Source organism: Manis pentadactyla, chromosome 16 (assembly GCF_030020395.1).
Source record: "Manis pentadactyla isolate mManPen7 chromosome 16, mManPen7.hap1, whole genome shotgun sequence".
Taxonomy (NCBI): domain Eukaryota; kingdom Metazoa; phylum Chordata; class Mammalia; order Pholidota; family Manidae; genus Manis; species Manis pentadactyla.
In genome coordinates this window covers 8,337,235-8,352,648 of record NC_080034.1, presented here as the reverse complement: position 1 = coordinate 8,352,648, position 15,414 = coordinate 8,337,235, and the positions used below count along the sequence as shown (strand labels likewise).

Below are 15,414 nucleotides of genomic sequence, written 5' to 3'. Positions count from 1 at the left end.
TTTTTTCCTGTAAAGTTTTAATCTTTCTTTTTCTTTCTGTGATTCTGTTTTGCTTTTCTCAAGAGGATTTCAAAATAAAACATTAGTAAAGTAGAAACTGAAACTTAAAACCAAGTAAAAGATGAGGTTATAAGCATGCTTATCAACAGAATTATTACAATAAATTTTAAGATTTTTTTCTGAACTTTCTTGGAACCCTGAACAAAAAAAATCATGATAGGTATTTGTAATAAACAATGGATGACATTTTTCTTGGTGCTAATTCTGAAAAATAAGTTGTGGAATGAATGTGGGGTTTAATAGAAAAGACTCAAATAGTAGACAGTGACTACACCAGTATTTTACAATGAAGGCAGATACTGTCTTTATATAGCTCTGTTTTGTACTGACCTGCTATAAAAGCTGAGGGTGTAATATTAAAATGCAGTCCAGGGAAAGCTGTTTTATGAGGGTCCATGATACAGAGGGTCCGAGCTATGAAGCCTTGTGGGTTAGCCACCACTAAGGAGAGGACTCCAACTGCCCAGGGGAGTGAATGAATGGCTGGCTCATTCTTCATCAGCAGATCCCAGACACCTGCCTGGACATAGGAGAATCACCCAGGGAAACTAATCTTATGAAATTCCTTGGGCCCAAACCCCAGCTCTGCCTGTCTGGACTGGGACCCAAGGAAACTGTCCCTTTAAAAACCTCCTTAGAAGATTCTGATGGGTGATGACGTTTAGCACCGACGCAGATAATTTCCCCTGAGCATCACTTCTGTCACTTGGCTTTCTTATATGCTCTGGCTATTTGAGAGGGTTATGAAATTTGCCTTTGCATTTCTTGCTGTGGACCTAGAGTGAAAACACTGCACAAGAAAGGGAGTCAAATTTTAAGAGAGTTGTTAACTTAAAGAAGTGCAGCTCCAGTGGGCAGGTCCCTGGAGCACATGACTACCGGGAGAGAGTAGTGACTGGGGAGGATGGGGACCAGGACCAGTGAATCCAAATATATGCAGAGATGGTCTTTTTACAAGGCAGCAAACTTGTCCCATACAGCATTTCAAGGGCTGAGTTAGTACCGATGGGTGAAGTTACATAGAGGCAAGTTTCAGGAAACATTTAAAAAAGAATATTTGTGCTGGTGAGGATGTGGAGAAAGGGGAATCCTCCTGCACTGCTGGTAGGAATGTAAATTAGTTCAACCATTGTGGAAAGCAATATGGAGGTTCCTCAAAAAACTGAAAATAGAAATACTGTTTGACCCAGGAATTCCACTCCTAGGAATTTACCTGAAGAAAACAAGATCTCAGACTCAAAAAGACATATGCACCCCTATGTTTATCACAGCACTATTTACAATAGCCAAGATATGGAAGCAACCTAAGTTCATCAATAGATGAATGGATAGAGAAGATGTGGTACATATGTACAATGGAATATTTTTCAACCATAAGAAGAAAACAAATCCTACTGTTTGCAACAACATGGTTGGAGCTGGAGGGTATTATGCTCAGTGAAATAAGCCAGGCAGAGAAAGACAAGTACCAAATGATTTCACTCCTTTGTGGAGTATAACAACAAAGCAAAACTGAAGTAACAAAACAGCAGCAGACTCACAGATCCCAGGAGGAGACTAGCGGTCACCAAAGGGAAGGGGCTGGGGAGGGTGGAGAGGGAGGGAGGGAGAAGGGGATTAAGGGGTATTATGATCAGCACACATCATATAGGGGGAGGGAGCACGGGGAAGGCAGTATAGCACAGAGAAGACAAGTAGTGACTCTATAGCATCTTCCTATACTTATAGACAGTGACTGCAATGGGGTGGGGGGGGGGACTTGATAATATGGGTGAATGTAGTAACCACAATGTTGCTCATGTGAAACCTTCATAAGATTGTATATCAATGATACCTTAATAAAATATATATATATATATTAAGAATGTTCTGGTACTCAGAAATCTCTAACAATGAAGTTAGCCATCTCAAGGCTGGTGAATTCTCTGTGGCTTTAGGTTTGCCTACAGCAGAATCATGAATGCTATGAATAAGTTAGTGACTTGGGTGGAAGGAGTGACAGATTTCAGTCTTAGAGTTTGAAAATCTCTTAATGTTTTTCTGTATCTTGGATCCATTAACTACCAAGGAAATCCCAGAAGTGTCTAGATGGAACTTTGAAAGTGACACTGAAGCGCAAAGTGAAGATTAGTTATATCTGATAATGTAATTAAAATTATGACCTTTGAGAACACTAATAATATAATACACGTGAAAAAGTATACTAAAGTTTTATTCTTCAGTGTAAATACTATAACATTTTTTGGGAAAAAAGCCTTTATTGCATTATTAATCTAGATTTCTACAATTAATCTTGTTTGTTTCTACTTCTTTCTGATGATAATTCATTTTTACAGTGAAAAAGGAATAATGTAAGCCATTTTAAGGAAGTAAAATGGTGTACTAAATAAAGTTCAGCTTGTGGAGCTAATACTGTTGCAACTTACACATAAGTACTTTGTGTAGTGCTGTGTCAAGTGGTTATTTTGCCTGCTTACCACATGGAGTTATTGTGAGGATCACGTGCACCATGAATATAAAGAACTTAAAAAACCCATGTAATAAATCTTCAGTAAATACAAGTTTTTGTTATTAATGCTATGATTATTGATGAACAAACTGACTTGATTTCAGGCTGTGATCATATCACTCGACGTGGTGTGTGGCATAGAGTGGGGTCCCCTCTTTGATCGCTGATCACACACACATCATGATCATCAGGGCCTCCCAGCCAGGGCTTTGCAACATGCTTCAATCTCATGTCATGTTTCCAAAGCAGACATTTCATGGACTTATTCCCAGTACTTGGGCTGCAGCTATTAAACAAAGAATCTCATGCCTATGCAAGGACTGATTTTTTGCAAGATGAAGGACTGGTGAAGGATCAATGACAGCTCGTAGCCTAGAAGGGTTCCTGGAGTTGAGGACATCTGGGTTGAATTTCGAAAGAACTGAAAATTAATGGAAAGGGAAAAGGCAGATAATTTTAAGAAAAACGGCATATGGAATGGAGACGAAGGTGACAAAATGATGTTCTAAAAATCTGAGATTTTTAACTTGGGAAATGGGCTGTGTTAGGAGTAAAGAGGAAGAGCTTTGTGAATGAGGGAAGTTGTAGGTGGAATACTCTCGAGCTAGATAGCTGTGTGTTTTTGATGTGGTGGGGAACGGAAAGCCCTTCTGTAGAACATGAAGAGGAGAAAATGGAACTTGAAGAAGACTATGCAAGCCGCTCATTCAAGAGGAAATGAATTGGACATGGTAGATGTAAATAAGAAAGCACAATTTCAGGAGGTTCTTCAAAGGCACAGCCAGAGCTCAGGACTTACCGGCCCTTAGGGAGGGTGAGAGGTCCCAGGGCATCACAACGGTGACCATCAGCAAAGGGAAGATTTAATCACTACTAGGTAGAAAGTGGGGGATGTTTAAGTTTGGAAGTGGAGGCATATTGGGCTCACTATGTTAGTCTGTTCAAGCTCATTTGGTAAGTTTTTAGGTAGGTACATATTTAAGAGCTGATAGATAATGGGAGGTAAAGTCTGGAACTGACAGTTCAGAAACAGCCCATGGACGCCACAAGAAGGACATCCCGTCGTCAAGTCAAGAGGGAGAGCTGTGGGCGTCACGGATGTTTATCCTTGCCAGTGAGGAGTAAGAAGTCCTGCGTTATCTTTCCAAATAGCATACCTTTCATCAGTATTTTCCTAAGTGTCTGTACATACCTTCATTAGTTTGGGTGAAGGGGATAAAAAAGTTTATTCACAAGATTTTTTGTTTTTCTCACTCAAAATAAAAAAATTTTGAAACAGAAAAGCCATTATATTCAAGTATTAAAGTTTCCATTAAGTGTCAATATGACCCAGTTTCATTCTTTTGTCATATTTTAGGTAAAAGAAACATTGTGGCCTCTTGACAAAACAAAGATCTGTTCACTTACAATAGGAGAAAATTGTGTATATTTCTTTCATAGCCCTTTAATATTTACACGCAAAGAATAGTCCACATACAACGTGTGTTCATATCTGATGGGCTTGTTTCTCTAACTTTCTAGGCAGGTGAATCAGTTGAGAAAGTAGTTGTACTTAACTGAAAGAAATGCCTGAAATATTTCATTAATACTTTTCCAAGTTTCATTTTCCCATTTTATTTTATCTGTGTAAAATCCACTTAAATCCCACCAAGGAACTATTATGGACCTCTTAGTAGGTATTTATTTAGCAATCTTGCTCCCCAATGAGGAAGGAGAATAAATGCTTGTGGTGAAAGGGCACACCTACATAGAAATACCCCAAAATCATTATTCAAAGAGCTATGATTTGGTGTTACCAAATAAAAAGGCAGAAAAATCATGAGTTGTGAAAAAGCTCTGGCAATATTCTTTGCAAATACCATTCACCCCTCTCTACTACCAAATTACATCTTTACCGTGGCCATTTAGATTTCAGTAATCATTACCTGACAACTCTATTCTTCTCTAGTACAATTCTGAAATGTTGCAAGGGGTTTGAGGTGCTTAAAACTTGAAATATTCAATTACACTTGTGGCTTCATGCTAAAACTTGAATGGCAATGAAATTATGTGCTCAAAACAAAGTACTTCACAGGTACGTGATTTTTGAAATGAACTGTGCGCCTAAGAGGACACTGGTATTTCACAAATTTGTGACTTAGCATCAAGCACAATGTAAAACATAGGACCCTGTGACTTGACTAACGGCATGTGAGATTCACAGCATAGCTCTTGGTTCACTGTTGCTGCTCAGAAACCATAGCTGATACTGTTTACTGTCATTTTCTTGTTTTGTTATTGTGGAGTTCTCGTGTCTAAATACAGTCACATTTCTTGAAATTCATTTTGTTTCGCTGAATGGCTTTTTTGAGTCAGTCAAAACAGTTTCTAGTTATGTGACTCTCTTGGAGAGTATTAGCACTCCTATCTGGCTTGCTGTTATTGCTAACTAAACTATCTCCTCCAAGTGAGTGGCTCTTGAGGTGGAGAGACCACACTCAGCCAGGCTTGGGACAAAGCCAGCAGTTCAGACCAGGGGTGCCCAACTGGGCCATAAGGCACTTACGTTAGCTGTGAAGGGTAATAAGAGCTATTTATTTATGAAATTGAAGTCCTAAAAGCTGAAAATGATTTCCTCTTTAAGATGACATATGTTGATTCCAAGATTATCCCTGTGGTACTATTGTTTCCACTTCGTTTTAGGCCAAGATGCTTTCTTTAGTGGAAAAGACATAGTAGGTCAAATTGGAGCCCATGAAAAATTTACTGATCCAGACTGTGCTTCCTCCCTTGCTAGAGAAAATGCGATGTCAGTCAGTTTTTCTGCTGCTGTCCATAAGTGCTGTGGGCTATCCTTCCCGGTTGAATTTTTAATGTTGGGGGTCACTGTTTCTTTTTTAACTCACTCTACTCAGAAGACTGACTTCTGAGCACGTTTCAGATGCATTTACCTCAACAGCTTGTATAGACTGGGCTAGTGAGAAAGAAAGGTAAATAGAGTTAGAAACAAGAAAGGGTCTGCCCGCCCAGGTCTGCCCAGGGGGCTCATCGCAGGGAAGCTGGACACCCCAGGAGACGGGGGAAGGGCCCTCTGTGTTCCCACTCAGCAAGCAAATGAGGAAACTGCCAACTTACTTTTGCTTTTAAGACATGGCAGCCTTTGTCATTAGTGAAAACATAGTTCCTAGTGGCTGATGGTTGGGGAGAAGCTTCCTTGTGCATCCCCTCTACTCCGTGGCACCGGAAAGAGGTGGGTACAAGTTTAAGTTTCTGCCTTCTTGGAGCTGAGTTAGAAATAGGAGAGGTGGAGAGATGACTTCACTCTCTAAAAACTTTCCAAAGTGAATCTCATGGGGCATTTTCCTGCAAACACCTTTTGGGGAAAATGGAGATGGCCATTTTGGTCAAATAAAAGGTGGCATTTTGGGACCCGATCCCCTACCTGTCTGTGTCATGCCTTCCCTCTGTGTCTCCTCAGCAACTTTTTCTTTCCTACTGTCCTCTTCCCTGGCCCTCCCCTCTTGCCTTCCCCGCCCCTGCCTTGCCCTCCTGCCTCTTCCCACGGCGCCGTTAACTTCTCCTTCCTCAAGGCCAAGGCCCTCTCCTAGAACCGTGCCTGTGAGTATGAAAAAGACCACCTTCCCTTCACCACGCCTCTTTCCTCAATCATCTTGTGTCGGCCTTCGCAGTTCTTGTCTATACTCTCTGTCTCCGTTTTCACATCACCCACTTTCCCGTCAACCCACTGCCATTCCACTTGAGCTCCACCTCTTTTCACTTGCTCTAAACATGATTTCAGGCCTCATCTCACTCGCTGTCTCATCTTCCTCCCTCTGGAAGTTTTTTACTTCTTACTCGCCGGGCCCCCCAACCCCACCGCGGACTGAGCGTTCTCTCTCGCAGGGTGAGCGGCAGGGCATTTCTGGTACTTTTGATTTTTCTGCAGTTGAGTTGCATTTTGCAGGTGGGCTTTGGGAGACTGCACACAGGGTAGTCAGTAGAAAAACATAAACAGGACCGTGTGGGGGCTGGTAGCAGATATAAATCCATAGGTACATAAAATATTTCAAGAACTGCTGAATGCAGGGAGAAACTATGTTAACAGAAAACAATGGCTTCAATAAAAAGAGGGTAATTGGTCATATTGCCGAAATGTTGGAAACAACATCAAGACCTTGTAGAACCAAGCCTGTTAGCATTCCCGAGATATAAGGGATGATAAACAGGATAGGTCTGAACAGAAGACCAGGGACTTGACTTCTTACCTGTCATTTTCTTTCTTACCAGTCTTTGAAAAATCTGTTTTTCTGAAATTTAAAACCACCCATTAATCTCTGTAACGGGTATTTATCTTGTTATCACCTTAATCTTAGATTTCTGTATTTTTTGGTCTGGTTTTCCGAATCACTTCCTGGCCTCTTGAGGGGAGGCTCGGCAGCCTTCATCACTCATTGTGAAAAATGAGCAGCTGGTTTCCCTTTTCTTTTAATTAGGAACCTGTCCTCCATGTTTTTTAAAATAAGAATTACTTTTACGTAGCTGCTGGGGGTTCCCTGAATGCACAGCTGGGGTCTCACAGGCCCTGAGGGTTTGTGATCAGTATCTCTCTTCAAACTACAGACATTCATGTTTCCCTTTGGAGGAGAACTTTCCCTGTTCTACCTTCGTCTTGCTGGTGGTAATCATCATACTCATTTGCTCTCTGTGAAGTTGACACGGATATAATTTTTAAAAGTCATTTTTAAAGTAATATCTTACAGCTTCTTTTTTAGTATTTGTGAATGAAAATGAGCAGACCATTTTTGAAGATCTCCTCTGAAAAATGTATCTGAAGAGATTTTTATCAACTGTGTATTTGTCTTGCAAATGAACTTTTTAGCTTTCTTTATTGTTTTTCTCTTTCTTACATAAATTCATATATGGCCCATCTCGCATTTCATGTTCTATAATATTCCCATTGATCTTAGGGTCACTCTACATTTCTGGTTTAGCCAACTTCACACTCAATGTTATTACAGTTGTTCTGCTGTTATGTTATATTTCGAGAATATTGTCTTGTGATACTAGAATAGTTTTTAAAGAACACTCAGTTATGTAGGATTATTTTGATTGTTTCAACAGTGCACCTGTATCATGAAATTAATGGTATTGAGACATCCAAGCATACTGGATTCTGTAACTTCATGACTGAGTTTTATTCGTTTCCATTCATCTTTTGAGTATTAATGCCAGGAGGCTGCTTGGAATGATGGAAAAGACATTAGCTCTGAAAGGGCATTTAGCTATGCCGAACAGATCTTGATACACATCTTGGCTTCTGAAAATATCAAGATTTGCCATTTACTGCTGGAAAAATATTTTAATCTTTTAGATCTGCAGCTTCTTCACCTGTCAGAATGATCACTTCTCCTTGCAGGGTAGTATGAAAATTAAATGAGGTATGCTGTGTCCATTTTGGTATATAATCAATCCTAAATAAACAAATGTTCTAATTTTCCTACCCTGTTTAGAAAAATCAGAAGAAAAGGGGATTAATTTTCTTTCTTTACTATTGATATATTGCCTCCTATACAATTATTTAAAATTTTTATTTGATAATGTATCAGTACACTAGATGTTAAATAGTATCTCACTGGTTCAAAGCAATAACTTCGCATTAAAGAGTCTTTTCCACTGAATAAGCCATTTGCTGAGAAATACCTTTATTCTTATTCAGAAAGAGAATGAACCTTAGTCAAACCATATAAAAACAAATTTAGTGGGATTATTCAATTCATAAAACTTGTTGGTCATAAATTAATTTACACACTAAATACTTTATAGAAATATGCTATAATCTTGTGAAAAAGTGTTACCCTAGAGTCTATTCTTCATATGTTTTAGCTGTTAAATTAGATATTCAAGCTTGCTGTCTATAGTTTTTTTTTCCTTTTGATCTTATTCTTTCATTTAATAAATACATAGTGAGTGACTATTATGCCAGGCAGTGTTCTGGGCTCTTGGCATATGTCAGAGGACCAGATAGAGTGTATTGCACAGCACATATATCAGCAGTGGGGTGTGTATGGGGGGGTGTGTTTTAGAAGGTGGTAGAGCAGGTGACAGGCCTGGGAGGCACGGTGTGTGTGTGGGGGAGCAGGTCGTAGTGCGGTAGGGCAGGAATGTGGGACAAGCATCCTGAATAAATTTTCCTGCCTATGATGAAAAATGCTGAGACATAGTAAGACCAAGAGGGACCCCATCTTAAGACTAAGATTCCATTTTAAAAAGCAGAGATTTGAGAAGTAAGATTCATGCCATATTCCCTGTTAGTCCAACAATAGCCCAGCAGCCTACCTTAAGGCAGGGCAGGCGGTCTTAACTGACACGTCCCCACTGCTTGAGGGTAACTGCTGTCTTGGAGAACAGGACAAATATATCCCTGTGTTGGGTTTATGGAGCAGAATCAGTGGGAGGACTGATAATACAGGAAAGGAGACATGGTGTCTCTGAGCAGACACGGCACCTTGAGACCACAAGTCAAGCCTACGCCCAACAACGCCCCTCTGCCCCGTTCTTGAAAGCCTTAAAAGACAGAATCCCCAGACTTTCAGTGCGCCTCCTCTCTGAGGACACCCACACTCTCCTTTCCTTAAGTGCGTACTTTCAAATAAAGCTTTCTCATTGCTAGAATTACTGCGGGTTGTCTCTTCGCTATTTTATTTTATTTCCAAGTCTTCGCTCTGTCTCTGCCTTACTCCTAGTAAGTAGGAAGGGGCTGCTAAGAGCTCACATTTGGACCTGCGTGTCTCCGTCATCTGGGTGACCTGGACGGAACTGCCTCTGTGCGATCTGCTCCTTTCTTTGGGAAGTTCTCAGAACATAATCTCACTCTGTCCTGTGCTCCGTGGCTCCCCAGACCCTGGGGTGGTGGGGGCTGTGCAGATAGATCCAAGCGGACCCAGGATGCCAGGTGACCGTGGGTGGCTTCAGGAGTTGGCAAGGGAATCTGTCCTAGGCCGAGAACCTTCCCTCTGCCCTTCCCTGCTCTCTGCTGCCTGCAAGGCAGCTGCCATTCCCTGCTGCTCTCACTCTAATGAAGCCCTTCCTTACCTGCACTCCTTCGACCTGCTTGAGAATTCTTTCTTGTTCAGAGTCAAGAACCCTCCCCCACGTCCAGGCCGAGGTTTCTCCTAGTGCTTCACCTAGTGCGCAGGGAGAGACCTGCCCAGATGTAGCTGCCCAGCAACAGTAGTGCCAAGTAGATGAGCAGAATAAGAAGCATCAAAAAAGCATTCTGGACAGAAGGAGAGGTTGGTTGGTGGAAAGCAAGATTGCGCCTGGTGTTTGAGGAAGACCAGGAGGGAGGGAGGGAGTTGCAGGAGATGAACCCTGAGGGTTATGGGAGGCCATAGTATGTTCCAAGGACTCAGGCACTTCATTGTGGAGAAACTGGGGAGCCACTGCAGGATTTTGAGCAGAGAAGTCATGATCTGATTTTTCTTTCCGAAGAGTCACTGCCTGTTGTGTTGAGAATGGACTGTAGGAGGATGGCCAGGGGACGTGCTGGGCAACCTGTTAAACGTCTACTGTGGGAACCCAAGTAAAGGATGACAGTGTCTTGGGACAGGGTGGCAGTAGTGGAGGAAGTGAAGAATGGCCAGATTCTGCACATATTTCCCAAGTAGAACCAATCTGATGGATTGGACAAAAGGCGTGAGAGAGAGCAAATCCAGTCTACAGTTTTTGGCCTGAACATACAGAGACGTTTATCTGCAGGCTGCCAGCACGGACATGGCTGCTTGGAGGGTCAGGTTTGGCGGGGAGAAGGATGGAGAATTCCATTTTGGAAATGTTGATTTTGAGATGTCTGTTAGAAATCCAAGTGAAAATGTGGAGGAAGGCAGTTGCATGTCTGGAGTTAAGAGAGGATCTGGCTGGAGTTAGGAATTTTGTGTGTATTTTAGGAACTTTTAGCTAATGCCTATGGAAGAGGGACTCAGAGCAGTGAATGGGAGCCGTACCAGCTAATGGCTGGCTGCAGAGCCCCGAAGGTCTCTTCTTGTCTGTCTGTCTGTTTGTTTGTTTCTATGTATATCAGCAATCTGCAAGTCAGAAGATTGTATTTTTGAAAATGGTTCATTTTCTCAACCTTATGTTATTTTAGCTGCCTCTAAAGTTTTCCTAGGCAGACTAGTATAATAAGTAGTGAAATAACAATTAGCCTTGGGGAGTGAGTGCAAATGCACTTCATCCCCAGCACTGTTTGGATGTACTTGTCTCCTTCGATAGAAGAAAACCTCAGTAAAAATCAAAAACCAGAAGCTTGAGAACAGAAATGTAAGCATGTCCTAGCTATTTGACAGCTTGGTGCACAATAGCTAGTTTACATTAGTCATGAAAGATAAAGCAATTTAGGTAAAGTTCAGATTGAGATACAATTTCATAAAGTAGTGCCCTTTTTTTTCTCAGATGGGGCATGGGGGTGGGCCTAGTGATCGCAGGCTCCTACATGGAGACACAAAGAGAGAAAGTAATTATGTAAATTGCTTTTTTTGAATGCATTTAGAATTTTTGATTCATATACTCTTAAGTATCTGGAAGCGCATGTAGTTCCTGTTTGGAGATGGAAGCCTTGCTGTAGCCTCCTGGGCAGGCCTGTGGCAGTCTGTGCTCCCGCGCCTGTGCCATCAGGGTGGAGAGGTGAGTGGGCAGTCTGCAGGCCTGCCCGGGCACGCATGGTGCTCATTCGTAAAACCCAGCAGCACCGAGGGCGGGTCAGTTCAGAGAGGAGACAATGCTCGCACGGTTCAGAGACCTGTTAAGGGTCCATGTCTGATAAATCTCTGAGGAATTGAAGGTGTTGCAAAGAATTAGAGGTCAAGCCCCTTGAACTTCTAGTCTCTCCATCCCTTGCTAATTGTGGGAAGTCAGCAATGTGCCAGCATTTGTGGCCTCCTTCTGCCTGGCTGCAGGAATAAATCATATGCAGACAAAGGCCCTTCGTAGCTGCAACACGCTGAAATATCATTGTGTTTCTTAAAGTAGAAGGAGTCTGTGTTGTTAATAAGTCTAATGAATGGGAGATCATGGAAAGTGCTAGTAAACATTTTCTATATGTTAGAACTGTCTGAGTTTTACAGTTTATCCTTCCGAACTGAAATGTCAGACACAGTAATTCAATTATAGTTTAAAGAAATGTTAATACATGCAGACTGACAAAAACTTGTATATTTTTATGTGTCTTCCATATCTATTTGCACACAGGGGTTTTTTTTTGGTTTATCTTTCATGTATCTTGAAGAAATTTCAGCTAAGAAGTCAAGTTAGAAAATGTAGGAATATATATTATGATAGTCTAGAGCTCCCTCAAATTGGCTGCATAATTAACAGTCTGAAGGCAACAGTTTCCCCTGCTGAAAACACAGATTCAATAGCTGGTGATTTCGCTCTAGTCCTGTGATCAGAATTTATGTCAGAATGAAAAATAGGTTGTTTCCTGGTTTTTTTAATTAATGAAGGTACATAAATTAAGCATATTTAAACTAATTCTAGATATATTGTTTTTGAGTATTACTTATTTTCATTAGCCAATAAAACTTTAAAGTTCAGAAAATCAAAATAAATGTCTTTGAAAGATTCTATATTGTGTGCAGTCAGAAGCAGTATGTTAGTTATTGTAATTTTAAACCAAAACCACTGGATACTTGAGATTAGATGAGTGTTTTCATAAACACAAGGTGATGAGATTAGATGAGGTCTTTTGCTCAGAAAAAAAAATGCTTTGCTTGGAAACCTACTCTTAGTTTGGCTGACAATTCACATTTATTAAAAAAGAGTTACTTAAAAGCATATTTAAGGAACACTCTTTAAATGCCAGATTTCATTTATTTCAGAGTTTTGTATAAATACCTGAAACCTAAATAAATAAATAAATAAATAACTAGACAGAAGGTTGCATATGGCTTCCCAAAGATTTAATTCTTCAAAAATCCTTCCAAAGTTGGTGATATTTCCGATATTGTCACAAACCAGTGCATGTAGATTAAACATGTGCTATTTTTAGTTGAGTGAGAATTGCTAAAGATTTCCCAGTGCTATGAAGTTGAACTTCCTGGGCGCTGAACGTTGTTAGATTAACATCTCAGAGCCCAGAAATCTGGGGTATTGCTTCTCCCTGACAACTGCCTTCTGTTCTTTTAACCCTGGTGCCTGAGAGACCTTCTCGCCACTGGAAACTGGAGCAAGAACAGAAGGCTTGTGGCTGCTGGGGATGTTTTTGACTCCTATCTTTTGACCTGTCTATTAAGAGTTTAGCATTAGCTCTTGACAAATGCCAGAGTTCTTCCCTTTTTTCCCACGAGGGAAGCGTGTTGAAGCTTTGAAATGGCACCATTTTCTTTCTCGTCACGTTGCATATTGACTTCTAAGTCTTCCTTGGACTTGTTGGGCATGAGCAGTGTATGTGTGTTTGTGTGTGTGTATGTATCTGTGTGTGCATGCACGTTTCTGAGCGTCGTGTCCACGTTTCCCTGTACCATTTCTTTCAGAAGTGGAGAATTTTGCCATGCAGCTTTTAGCTCTGGGAAAATGTTTTATCTGCCGCTATCTAACCAGCGATCCATTTCTGGAATAACATGACTGGCCTAAAATATTAGTGTCATCAAACCTCCAAGAAGTCTCCAAGAAAGTTGTTAAGAACCAGATTCCTATCAGAGAGTCCTGGGTCCTAAGGAGCTTTTCCCCTTACCAAAGTCTAAGGTGCGGGTCTCTCAACTTTAGAACCGAGGCTTCCCATGTAAAGCAATGTTGCTTTAAAGCCTTTGAGGGGAAGGAATATCCGAGCCATCCAAGTACAGCCTCAGATAGGGCTGTGTTCTGGCTTCTGCCAGTGAGTCTGTCGCCGGCTCTGTGACCCTGTTGACAGGGGGTGGGGGCATCCCCTCAGCCGCCTTCTGAGCCTTGGGGTGCCACCAGTCCTCTGCGTCTCCGCATGCTGTGCCAGAGGGCCTAAGGCACAAAGACCTTTTACTATGTTCTCACATCGGGGGGTATCTTCTCTATTTTATACACACACACACACACGCATGTGTACACACACACTTTATGTGTAAATACCTCCTTCTTACTCTTCCTTTTTTCTTAGCTTTCAAGGTGATTTTGAACATGGGGGTGTCCTGAGGCCTCCCACATCTCCTTTTGCATAGAAAGGCCTGTGTGGTGATGCACGCATGAAAGCAGAGTCCGTATCTTTTGGGGAAATAGCCAAAGCCACAGAAAACCCTGCCCTTTAACATACCAGCGCCGCAGCAGCTCCTTTAAACTTCCAGCCGCCTCCCCGTGAAGCCGAAGCTTTCAGTAGCATTTCTTCTATGGGGGAAAACTGCTGACAATCGTTTTATTGATGCTAAAAGGAAAAGTAAATGTAGAGGCTAGCCTGGGTTTTATTTGGGTATAATCGAGCTCTTCAAAGCCTGAGTCCAAGCTTTCCAACTCAAAGAGCTTTGTCGGGGCCTTCAGGTTAATATGAAGGGGTTGCAAAGATTTTTCCCTTAGACTGTGTTTTCAGTACCGTGTTGAATTTCCAGAGATGTCCTGCCCTTTCTGTAATTAATAGTGCATTGTGCTGTCTGTCATGCGCCCCAGGTGTGTTGTCAGGGACATGGCGAAGCCTGCTGCCTGCAAAACGCCCAGAAACGCGGAAAGCCAGCCCCACCCGCCTTCACCGTGAGTATGGCATTGGCTTTACTGACCAGAAACGTCATCTCTCACACAGATCACTGGCTATAGATTTAGTAATTCACATTGCATGTGGGAGTAGATAATCTGGCTACTCATGTATGTGTAATAAAAAGGCTACCGTTGAATGAGGCAGAATTATCTGGAAACCTGAGTTCTGCAGTAAGTATCTTTGTTAAGTGATGTTTCTTATACTGTTTTGGAAGCATAAAACTAATTTGAGGACAGGGACACATTTTTTTAGGGCTGTGGGGTGGCAGACATTGGGTACCTTTGGGATTTAGGAAGTATGTGGGCCAGAGCGTAAGATTTTAGGAAAACAGGGAAGCAGGGTACAGAGAGGAGAGGAGCATGAAAATAAGGGAAACATGCAAGATTCTGTGACCCACCCTCACACTGCATTACTTAAAGGGAGGGGACCATCGCGAAGAGTGGCTCGCCCATCTAGTTGTGTCTTTATTATTGCAGTCTCTAGGGCAGGTGCTCGTCAGGAGTGGAAGGACCAGCACCGGGGGAAGCAGAAAGTAGAGAGGAAACCAAATAAGTAAATTCTGTTGAGAATGCGGGTTTTGATGAGATAGAATGTAAAGAGCATTAAAATTCTACAGAGTAGCAGGATATACTCAATCTTCTGAGTAGAATTATGCTCCTGGTAAGAAAAAGTAAGCATCCCCTTCAAGTGTCTCGGCAGCAGCATGCCCTTGGCACAACCGTCCGAGCTGCGTGGTCGCTCCTGGGGAAGCGCCCGTTTCCCAGGCTTCTCACAGAGCCTTTGAAGGCATGTGTCCTGAGAGTGACTTTCTGTAGATTTCTTTAGCTATCTGACAATTCTGTGAAGTGAAACCAAAATAAAGTGATAAAATCACAGAAAGGCAATGAGAAGGAAGTTTTCATAACTCTTTTGCAATGACAAGTTTTTGCTAGCATTGGCAAAGACCCATATGAGATAAAATATTTAAATGCTTATATTTTGTGTATCACATGCAGTCACAAATAATTTAAAGTTATTTATGTTTTAGGATATAAAATTTTGGTAAATAAAAATGAGGCTGTGTAGATGGGTTATAGGTTTTATCTCAATAAATATTCTTGCATATTGTCTACATTTAATAGTACTTTTCAAGGAATAAAAGTAACCATAGTTAGAA

The 15,414-nt window shown here is 41.5% G+C and overlaps 1 protein-coding gene across 1 annotated transcript in view; it reads left to right on the top strand.

Annotated features, from left to right (window-relative positions):
- RIMS1 (regulating synaptic membrane exocytosis 1) overlaps positions 1 to 15,414 on the top strand; it is a 426,962-nt gene that overhangs the window by 61,308 nt on the left and 350,240 nt on the right. The window contains exon 2 of the mRNA XM_057494214.1: positions 14,174 to 14,254. Coding sequence (XP_057350197.1) covers positions 14,174 to 14,254 — 81 coding nt within the window. The remainder of the gene's footprint in view (positions 1 to 14,173; positions 14,255 to 15,414) is intronic.